The 11909-nt window shown below is 29.0% G+C and overlaps 1 protein-coding gene across 1 annotated transcript; it reads left to right on the top strand.

The window, feature by feature from the left end:
• The first annotated feature begins 3876 nt into the window (after positions 1-3876).
• On the top strand, positions 3877-7217 carry LOC105127302 (3-oxoacyl-[acyl-carrier-protein] synthase I, chloroplastic-like). Its single transcript, XM_011028547.1, has 8 exons — positions 3877-4179; positions 4577-4935; positions 5169-5600; positions 5727-5900; positions 6016-6129; positions 6448-6549; positions 6653-6719; positions 6928-7217. Exons 1-8 carry the CDS (start codon positions 4014-4016, stop codon positions 6993-6995), a joined length of 1482 nt encoding a protein of 493 aa, XP_011026849.1. The 5' UTR covers positions 3877-4013; the 3' UTR covers positions 6996-7217.
• The last annotated feature ends 4692 nt before the right edge of the window (positions 7218-11909 follow it).

The raw sequence follows: 11909 nt of genomic DNA, 5'->3' as shown, positions 1-11909 counted from the left end.
ATTCACTCCTTCAAAAAATGATATTGTTTACAACTTGACTAGTATTTATAAAAATTTTATAATATGGTAATGATTATTTTTAAAATATTTTTTATTTAAAAAATATATTAAGATAAAATTTTTAATTTTTAAAAATTTATTTTTAATACGAAATATAAAACAATTTAAAAATATGTTTTTTTATGATTCGTCATGTTCCCAACAATACCTTACACGGCAAGAATACTATACAGCCTGAACCTCTGGGGACAATCCTGCACTATTAACAGGTTCTTCCTTCCCCGTCTCCTACTGCATTGGAGCTTGCGTCCAGAATCAATGAATTGATCTTCTATCGATTTGTTTTTCTCCTCTCCATGTTCATCATCAGCGAGTCATTTATAAATAAATTTTAAAAAATAAAAAATATATTATTTTAATATATTTTTAAATAAAAAATATCTTAAAATGCAACTTCTAATACTCTCTCCAGCTGTCATGTAAATGACATGATTTTCCACGCGGCAAACTAATAAGACCATTTCCATGCAAGTGTCTAATCTGATACTGTCAAGATCAAATGGTATAAATTTCCACAGACCTATTTTCATAGCCTGGGTTCCTTTTTTCAAAAAAGACTGTGACTAGGCGTGTAAGCACAATATATTTGACCCAACATGGTCACCATCAAAGGAAGAATCAACATTTATTTAGAGTTGAGTTTTATGTTTTTTATTAGCATTTTACAGGTAAATAGAGTTGAGTTTTTTCAAAGAATAGCACCATGGAAAAAAATATATTTTCTAAACTAATACAACTGAAAAAATAGTACTTGAATTAACACAGTTACATAACACACACAAATAAAAATATATAAAAAGGTAAATATTTTTTAAAATAAAAAAATATAATATTCAGGTAATTAGCTCATATAAATTTAATAAACTCTATTAATTTAATAATATAATTAAAAAATAAGATATTAACAAAAGAAACAAATCAATATAAAAAATAAACACTTACTAATATTATAGAAATACATCTTCATGATATTTAAAAAACATCTCAATGTTATCATAGCAAAAATTAAATAGAAATAGTATAATTTTATAGAAAAAATATAAAAATATAAGTATAAAAAAGAAAATAAAAATAAACTATTGTTGACTTTTTACACCATAACTTGGGCTGTAGGATGAAAAACATTATATAAAAAAAAATCATGAGGGTTAAAATTATAAAAGAACAGCATAAAAAATTTAAAATAAAAAATATAATAAAAATAATGAACCTTAAAATTACAATAAAAAAATAAATTAAAAGGCAACAATAAATTTTAAATTTGAGAGTTAAATTGAAAAGAATGAAAACATTAGCAAAAGAAAAAAAATACATTATAAACTTTGATTGAATGATGAAACTAAAAATAAAGAAATTTTTATAAAAAATTCAAGAAAAAATAAAAAAAATCATAAAAATAAACATCAAATCTTAAACGTCAAAACATTAAAAAAATAAATATACATAATTCTTCATCATATTTTTTTACACTAAAAAAACTTCAAAATATAGGTCAAAAAACTTATATACACATTTAATTAAACTATCCAATAATCATGATGTAAAACAATGAAAAAAACTATTAATAATAAACAAAAATAAAATTAAAAAAACCAAGTAAGAAATGAAGATTAAAATATATCACATCATAATAATTTATCTTGTTATATTTAATAAATTTCTCAATTAAAATAAATTTATAATAAAAAAACACATAAAAATTGACATTTACATTAAATTTTTCAAACATAAATTAAAAAATAAAACAATACAAGACTAGCCATGTACAAAATTTTACAAAAAAATAATTATTAAAAAAATAATCTATATAAAATTAACAAAAAAATCATAAAAGAATCATACCAAACTCTCTAAAAATAGTATATTATCCGGAAAATAATGTATTGAAAACCTAAAATTTATTTGAAAAAAATACAAAAATAATGTATTATTTTTTAAAAAATAAAATAAAAAAGCAGGCTGTTTCTTTTAGACCCGGCAGATGATTTACTTTTTCTTCTTTTTGAAAAATAAAAATAAAAATTAATTATGTCATCAGGACTGACGCGTGATAGTTTATGTCATCAGCACTGACCAAGTCTTCAAAAAGAATCAATGAATCTAGCTTAGAGGTGTCTGTATTGATTGGGTAATATACAAGGAACGATGATTCATTTGACTGCATAGTTTATCGAGATGGTTATCCACTTCTTTTACCGGCTTTCATCTTGCCTTTGATGTAGTCAACAGATAAAAGCAAGTGCTTGCTTGTAAGACAACTCTACACCCTTGCTGTTTAGTGAAGCAGCGACGAAAAATATATTAGTGTATAGAAATGTGATGTAAACTATATTTTTTTTATTTTTTATTTAAAATTAATATTTTTTTATATATTTATAAATTATTTTGATATATGGATATTAAATATAATTTAAAAAAATAAAAAATATATTATTTTAATATATTTTTAAATAAAAAATACTTTCAAAAGCAATTACAAGTATACTTTTAAACACCCTTTTATATATTTTGTATTGTGGTAGCTTTTGTGTGGTTGTGGTTTAAAAAAAATTCTTTTATAAAAAATACTTTTGATTAAGGTTGGTTTGGTATTTATGTATTTTTGATTAAAACTATTATTGAAATAAATTGAAAAAAAAATAGTTTAATGTATTTGGTTAATGTGTCTGATATTGTGGTAACTTTTGTGGTTATGGTTTAAAAAAAATTGTTCTATAAAAAATACTTTCAATGAGGCTGGTTTGCTATTTATAAGTATATTTGGTATTGTGATAGCTGCTAATAGTTGTGGTTTGAAAAAAAAATATTTTATAAAAAGTACTTTTAGTTGAGGTTGATTTAAAAAAATAGATGTTTAGTTAAAATTGCGATTGAAATTGAGGTTAAAAAAAAACTAATTTAATGTGCTTAGCTAAGAATGCTTTTGAAATTGAGGTTATAAAATAATTTTAAAAAATATATATATATTAATATTGATAGTTTTTAATTTAAATATTGTAAATTAAACTATTATTATTATATCGTGAAATAAATAATACTTTGTATAAAATATTTTTTATTGTTTCATTAAATTTTTTAAGAGCGCAGAAACATAGGTAAAAATACAATCAGGAATAAAATTGGGATTGCGATCAAATTCTGCAAATATTACATCATCAAGCGATTTCCATTTAATTTATGTAATGTTATTAAATAATGTTTAACATTAATTTTTTAAATAAAATATAATTAAAATAAAAAATATTTTTTTATTTTATTAAATCAAATCTGATTTAATATATTTTTAACTTTGAATTAAACTTACCCGACCAGAAAGCAAAACATATCTCCACTATTTACATAAATAATAAAGTATGCTCCACTTTTTATTGAAAAGAAAAACTCACAAACAGTATAATCATACTTTACTATTCATGAATTTTCTCAAACTTTGAGCCGAAGAAGCAGAAAATTGTTGTTTTTTTTAAACCTGTGGTACAGCCACAGTTAATGGCAGGACACGAGGACTCACTAATAAAAAATTATTTTTAACGTATTACTAAATATTTGTTTTGTCATGGCTGCTTCAAACATAGAAACAACCGCACACAAACATACGGACCCTACCGGGTCCTACATGATCGACGATAAGCAATGGACAAAGCAGATGGGAAGTGCCAGCCAAAGTTCCAAACGTTAGTTGTTCAGGGTAGTTAACCGGCTTGAACAAAATGGAAGGGAAACTAAAACTGTTTTGGCTTCTATTGCCCGCGTATTTTTGTTGGCGGATTCTCCAATCTTAAATCAAACCAGCAAACAAGACTCGTTCGTTGGCGGATTCTCCAATCTTAAATCAAACAAAGAACCAGCAAACAAGACTCGTTTTTTGTTTAGTCCTTCTCTGCCTCTGATAACCCAAAGTTGAACTAGTTTTTAAATCACTCAAGCTTTACACAGAGGAGAAGGAGAGAGACATGGCAGGCATTGCTGGTGCAGCTTGTTCTTCTAATGTACTCTTCGGAAGCAGAGAAGTAGGGAGCGATGGAGCTTCTCTGGCACAGTATAGGGGGCTTAGACCAGTTGAAAACATGCAACTGGCTCCAACTGGGAGTAAGCCAAGTGGGTCCATTTCTACTTCTGGTATGAGTCTATCTGGGCTTCATTTTTTTTTTATTCCCAACCTTGCAATGCACCTGAAATGAAAAATTATGATGCTACTTAGAAATGTTTTGACAGTCTATAGAATGCAGCCAGCAATATAGGACCCGAAAGAAAATGTCAGGACTAAGATTGTTCTCATGCCTCTGCCAAGAGTTGGGAAAGAAAACCCCAATTATAACAATGTTTTGACGCATGATTATAATTGGAAATTATGTTTGTGATTATTAATTTTCTTGGTCATAGGTCCATCTTCCTGGTAATTTTTCTACCCTAAGTTGGTAGATGAACTCGTATGCCGAGTATTGTTCAAAATGATTTTTAATTTTTTCACTTTGACCTTTATCAGATTTAACTCATACTGATTTACCATGTTCAGCTTCAAAATCAAGAACAATTAGAGCCATGGTATCTCAAACTGTTTCAGCTCCCAAGCGTGAAAAAGATCCCAAAAAACGAGTTGTCATTACAGGAATGGGACTAGTCTCAGTTTTTGGTAGTGGCATCGATACATTCTATGACAAGCTGCTAGAAGGAGAGAGTGGGATCAGCCTAATTGATAGGTTTGACGCTTCGAGTTTCTCTGTTCGTTTCGCTGGTCAGATTCGTGATTTTTCTTCCAAAGGATACATTGATGGTAAAAATGATCGCCGTCTTGATGATTGCTGGAGGTACTGTCTGGTTGCTGGCAAGAGGGCCCTGGAAGATGCCAACCTTGGCTCCGAAGTTCTTGAAAATGTGTGTCATATTCTTTTGTTTGCTAAATGTGGTTCACCTATTTTAGATTCAGGGTGATATTTTTTATATAGAAATAAATTAAAATAATATTTTTTTTATTTTTTAAAAATTATTTTCGATATTAATATATTAAAATGATATAAAAATATTTTTTAACAAAAAAAAAAACAAATCAAAATTTAAAAGAACCCTAATATGTGAATATGAAGTCTTTGAACATGTACGCCTTTCAGATGGACAGAACAAGAATTGGAGTGCTGGTGGGAACAGGCATGGGAGGCTTAACCGCTTTTAGTAATGGAGTTGAATCTCTTGTCCAGAAGGGATATAAGAAAATGTCTCCATTCTTCATTCCCTATTCCATCACCAACATGGGTTCAGCATTGTTAGCTAGAGATACGGGATTGATGGGCCCTAATTACTCCATCTCAACTGCTTGTGCGACTGCAAATTACTGCTTCTACTCGGCTGCTAATCACATTAGAAGAGGTGAAGCAGATATCATGGTAGCTGGGGGAACAGAGGCTTCAGTCATTCCTGCTGGTGTTGGTGGTTTTATAGCTTGCAGAGCACTGTCTCAAAGAAATGAAGACCCTAAGAAGGCTCCAAGGCCTTGGGACAAGGATCGTGATGGTTTTGTCATGGGTGAAGGTTCTGGAGTGCTGGTAAATCTGTACAACTACATAATCCATTGTATTTGAGTACCTATTAATTCACTTGGCTTGTATACATATCAATAGCATTTCATCATTCAGAATTTTATCGGAAGTATTTTTCTTCTATGGTAATAGATAATGGAGAGCTTAGAGCATGCAATGAAAAGAGGAGCTAATATAATAGCAGAATATTTAGGAGGTGCCGTGACTTGTGATGCTCATCACATGACAGATCCCCGTTCAGATGGCCTCGGAGTCTCAACTTGCATAGTCAAAAGTTTGGAAGATGCCGGAGTTTCCCCTGAGGAGGTAGGAGTAAATTTCTTGACTGGAAGGAAACCTGAAGTACACTTTTCTTGAGATAAATTATCTTCCCCACTGTTCTGGATCCGATTATGAAGCTGGCCTGATTTCTGATTTACAGGTGAACTATGTTAATGCCCATGCAACATCAACACTAGCGGGGGATTTGGCTGAGGTTAATGCAATCAAGAAAGTCTTTAAGAACACTTCTGAGATCAAGATGAATGGGACTAAGGTAAGATACTGTGCAGCTAGATTTTGCAATATCCCAGCGAATACGGATTGGATTTTACAGAAACGAAAAGGTCTCATTGATCAAATAGGAACAAGTAGGAGAATATCCTACTACAAAAACAAGAACCAGAATTTGGTCACAAAGCAAACTAGGAAAAATTCCACTGTCTACAAATAGCAGCTTACTAGATTCAAGATAGCCTCCTCCAGCAGCTTTGTTTTGTACAATCTACAGAAGACAACCTGACCAATCCATTTTACAGTGATCATGCTGGATAACATCATTAATGTTAGCTAACTTGGTCTTTTCTTGTCTTAGTCAATGATTGGACATGGTCTTGGTGCTGCTGGTGCGTTAGAAGCCATAGCAACTATAAAAGCAATCAACACTGGATGGCTTCACCCAACTATCAATCAAGATGTATGTACCGTCATCCTAATTTCTCTTAGTCGTGTCCTGCTCCACATTAGTTTACTCCAATGTTCCCTAATGCTTTCATGTTCTGTATTGCTCAACCCTGCAGAATATTGAGCATGATGTTACAATTGATACTGTTCCCAATGTGAAGAAGCAACATGAAGTTAATGTTGGTATGCATTCTGTTCTTCTCTCTCCATGTACACATGATAGATGTCGAACCAGCAATGAAAAGGAAAAATGTCATACAACATATGTATTCATATGGACGATATATTTTACTAATGTAATGCATATGTTGTCCTATCAAAAAAAAAAAATGTAATATGCATAAATTGCAGGGTGATGCAGTTAATTTTTTATTCCTTCGTTTCACTGCAGGTATCTCAAATTCATTTGGCTTTGGAGGACACAATTCTGTTGTCGTTTTCGCTCCCTTCACAGTCTAATTGAATAAAACTCAAGCCAAGCAGTTTTTCTCTCCCACCCTTGGGAAATTTGTAAGTTTTCAGTCTTGAAATTGCCTATATGGATATTGGGAACATCTCTGATTTTTTCAATGATGAGTACTGAATATAAAGTAGCCTTTTTTGTCATTCCATTTGCTCTAATAACTGTATCATGAGAAGAGATTCTGAGTTTTGGAAGTCAATAACAAAACATTCTTGTTGTCTTCACTACTGTGGCTTTTTTTAAGTCAATAATAAAACATTCTTGTTGTCTTCATTACTGTGGCTTTTTTTTCAATAAAAAATAATATAAATTATATATTAAAATTTTATTTAATAATTTAAAATTTTGAATTGAGATGGTATTCTATGATATCAAAGTTTTAATGATCAAGTAATTACGAGTTCAAGTCTCATTATCTCTATTTATATGATAAAAATCAAGCACAATATAGTATAAATTTATGCAAATTTTAAATCTAAAGTGCTCGCTTAAGAGTTTATATTAGAGAATAATATAAATTATATATTGAAATCTCACCTAATAACTTAAATTATTGGGTTGAGATGATTTTTTTAATATATTATCAGAGTTTTAATGACCAAACAGTCACGAGTTTAAATCTTACTATTCCTATTTATTTGATAAAAATTAAGTACAGAGTAATATGAATCTGTAAAAATTTTAAATTCAAAAAAATTTTACTTGAAAAAATAATATAAATTATATTTTATAATTTTATCTAATAACTTAAAATTTTTAATTAAAATGATTTTTAAATTACATTTTTAGATTAAAATAATTATGACAATGCCATGTCCATCTGGCCAGGCTGCGTGTTGATCAGACAATGAAAATTTCATGCTTAGTTGTTATTTTTCATGGCAATGCCATGTCTATCCGGCCAAGCTACATGCTGGTCAAGTTATGAGTATTTCAAGCAAGTTGTTCTTTCATACAGTAATGTCATGTCCATCGAGCTAAAATACACACTAGATAGCCCATCAGCGTTGCTCTTTCTGATGGAAATTAACGTCATGTCCATTAGGCCAAGCCACACGTTGGCTAGGCCATGAGCATTTCATACTTTGGTGGTTATTTTTTATGGCAACGCCATATCCATCTGGGCCAAGCTGCGTGTTAGCCAGGCCGATGGGTATATATTTCATGCTATTTTGTTCTTTTTTATGGAAATGTCATGTCCATAGACCAAGCAAGTTACGAGCTAGCCAGGTTGTGAGCTCTTTACGCTCTTTCTGATGGAAACATCATGCCCATCAGACCAAGCTGCGTGCTAGCCAAACCATAACCATTTCATGCTCAGGGTTTGGGTGCTTTTTGACAAGAATGCGTGAACAGCCTTTTTGGCAAGGCTGTCCATGTAAGATGCGGCTTGTATAAGCTCATTTTGTCTATAAAATCTTTGAAGTAATTTAATTAATTATGTACTATTTCATATTATTTTTACCTAATTTGACGTGGGAAATTCAAGCTCTACAACAAATGCATTAAACTGACAATAGGCTTCGCCCAACATGAGGTTTGGGTCATACAAAAATGGACACACGGTATTCTAGCAAGGCCAGTGTTCATCATTTCTTTTAGCCTTTGCTTTGCTAGCAAGTTGAAGCAATTTAGTCTATAAAAAAACTCATTTCTCGTTTTTGGCTTGCTCAAATACTACCGTCCAAATTTGGATAGGATTACAAAATTCTAGAGTTTAAGGATCATTCTTTCTGATTTTAAATTTAAAAAATATAGTTTAATTGGCTAGATTTTAAATTTATTTCTTAAATATTAACAGTTTAAATCTATAAATTTTAAAGTTAAATTTTATATAATAATTAATTTTAAAAAATATAAAATTAATTAAGATTTGCAGGTATAAATATTTATATTAATAATAATTAAAAAAAATCACTAGAAAAGGCTCGAAGCTTCATTTACAAGGACTTTGCCCATCCACTTATCTACCACCTGCATGTCACATGACTTGCGTCTTGCTAGCATAGATTGCACCTCCGCTCGCTACTTGCACCCATTATACTTGGTTAGTGTGCCATTGCATTTGCAAATCAAAATAATTGCTTATTTTATTTTGATTGTCATTCATTTATTCTCAACAACCCCCATAATATATATATATATATATGCGCTTTAATATTATAGAATTTCAAGTTCTTCATTAGTTAAGAGTGGTTAGTTGCCCACGCGCACTATCATTTAACTTTTTGAAAATATTATTAAACCCAGCTTATTTCAGCAAATCAACATTGTGAAGCGTCCATTGGGTTTTGTCCTGGAATAGGTTTACAAGTAAATTAAATGGGTGTTAACATTGTATGAACTCATTTACCTGATTGGTGTATTCCTAACTTGATTGGTGTAGTTAAAATTTAGTTTAATTTTCAAAAATAATATTAATTTAATATTTTTTTATAAAAAATATTTAAATAATAATATTTTAAATTAATATAGATCAAATCAGATTAAATAGTTTAACTTGTAAACAAGGTTATAATCCTAATTAGATTTTATAACTTTACTTCTTAGGATCTACTAGATTTATAGCTAGTGAATTTTTTAAATTTTTTACATAAAAAATATAAAGAAATTTTTTTTTTGACTTGAGTCATTAATTAAATTGGTAATTTATATTACATGATAAAATATAATAAAAATAAATAAATTAACAACAAAAAAAGATTAAAAAAATTCCATTTGGTTTTTGATTTCAAGATTATGAAATCAAACCAAACCGAATATTTTTTAAAATATTCTAGTTGGTTTAGTCAATTTTTTTCTTGATTTAGTTTCTTCAGTTATTTTTTTGATTTAATTAGTTTGTTGGTTTTTTTACTCAACTTTATATATAAGAATAAGATAATCTTATATAAAAAAATATATAAATAATTTTTAATAAATCAAATAAAAATACGATAACACTATAAAAATTAAAATAAAAAAAATGTAAAGAAATTTGGCCCATATGACCATCCCAAAACAAAAAAAAGAAGATTAATATGCATAGAATTGCGTGGTCAACCTACACACTTGGCTTTTCTTCTTCTTCTTTTTTATGTTGAAGAACTAACAATATATCATTTATTGCTCAAGATTCTAGCAATCAGATAGAAATAGAAAGTCAGGTCATGCTTTTAGACTCGAAAAGATATTTTCAAACACCTAATAAATACTCTAAAATGTTTAATAAGTTAATTTACAACCCTAACATATCCTTAAATTAATCAAAAAATACAAGATTAAATCAAATAAAAAATTCTTATGTAACCTTGATTTATTTTTTCCAACTAAATGAATAATTAAAAAAAACACCTTAATTAAACTCTTTTTATCAAGAGCAATCCAATGAAACCAAAATTAGTTTTTTTTTATGATTAGAATATTATCAACCATTCACTTTCTTTTTCTTTTTTTATTTTTAAGTGATTTTTTCTTTCATCTTAAATTTTAAGAATAGAAATATAATAAAAAAATATCAAACTTTATATAAATCATGTGAACATAATATAAAATGGTAAAATAAAATGTCTAGAATCCTTAAAAAGGGTGTTGAGATGTTATTACTGTTATTTTTTAACATGTTTTTTACTTAAAAATATATTAAAAATATTTTTAATATTAACACATCAAAATAATTTAAAAATATTAATTTAAAATAAAAAACAAGAGCAAATAACTGATAGAGGGTACAAAGATAGAGGGTTAAAAAAAAAAGAGGACGAATCAAGCTTGATGGTGCGTAAACTGAAAAAAATAAACAGAAAAAACCAATGTGTGGAACGAATCTCTATGTACGGCTGCGGTGTAGCAAGCCAGCATCGTGCACTCTCGACTTCTTTATTGTGTCGTCAAATTGGAGCTGTCACCCTAACAAAAAGTTCAGGAAGCAATTGGAGAATTAACTTAGAGAGAGAGAGAGAGAGAGAGAGAGAGAGAGAGAGAGAGATACCTGGCATTATAGCAGAGCAAACAGTGGCATGACAATCTTTGTTGAATTCTTTGCATCTTTCCTTTAACAAGGATTTGTCAAAGAATCAATGTAAAGAAAAAGCTCTGGCTGGGGATAAATAGAACCTCTCTGAATTTAAACATCCTAATCTTTATAGCATATTCATTAAAACTAGCCTGAGGTTGTGATCCGGTCAAGGGATTCTGTCGGTTAATCCAGGTCAATATTAAAAATATAAAAAAATTATATAAATATAAAATATAAAATATAAAAATATAAAATGTATTATAATTATTCTTCAACAAAAAGTTAAAAACAATTCATATAAACTTAGCTTTATATTATCATACATGAAAAAACTAAAAAACAAAACATGCAGGTATATGCTATAAAAAACTATAAATGAAGTATAATTATTTCATATCAAATAATTAAAAAATAATTTATGTGAATGTAAATTATAAAAAAATTTAATACTAAATATTCATAGATTTGTTTTTATTTTTAAAAAAAATATTAAAAAAAATCAAGCCTTACTCAAATTATATCTATATTTGTTTTTATTTTTAAAAAAATATTTTAAAAAATCAAGCCTTACTCAAATTATATCAAATTACCCGAGTTTTAAATTTACCTGAAATATTGTCCGAATTTGACCAGATTAATTGCAATCCTGGATTCTTATAATTTGAAATCCGACTAAAATCCAGAGCCATCTATGTTCTAAATTAACCCGTGGGACACGACCAGGTGCCATAAATATGCTTTGAAGCACGCATTAAAGTTAGGATTGTTCCCACTTGCGTGGTGCTAAGTTACTGTTTAGCTAGTGTATTAAAGGAAGCACATGGGTAGCTTGATGTCGACAATTAGGTATCTTGATCTCTCCATTTAGTTAATGCTATGCTAATAGATTAGGCCATCAATGACCGAACAACTC

The sequence above is a fragment of the Populus euphratica genome, unplaced genomic scaffold, assembly GCF_000495115.2.
Source record: "Populus euphratica unplaced genomic scaffold, PopEup_1.0 scaffold7.1, whole genome shotgun sequence".
NCBI classification, from domain to species: domain Eukaryota; kingdom Viridiplantae; phylum Streptophyta; class Magnoliopsida; order Malpighiales; family Salicaceae; genus Populus; species Populus euphratica.
Note: the sequence above shows the minus strand (reverse complement) of the source record. Positions and strands in the feature narration are given on the sequence as shown.

Excerpts from the sequence above, each read along its gene's own strand:
- LOC105127302 (XM_011028547.1), top strand. The coding sequence starts at position 4,014 with ATGGCAGGCATTGCTGGTGCAGCTTGTTCTTCTAATGTACTCTTCGGA. Across the intron at positions 4,180-4,576 it reads TGGGTCCATTTCTACTTCTG|CTTCAAAATCAAGAACAATT; the intron begins GTATGAGTCTAT and ends TACCATGTTCAG. Across the intron at positions 6,130-6,447 it reads TCAAGATGAATGGGACTAAG|TCAATGATTGGACATGGTCT; the intron begins GTAAGATACTGT and ends TTCTTGTCTTAG.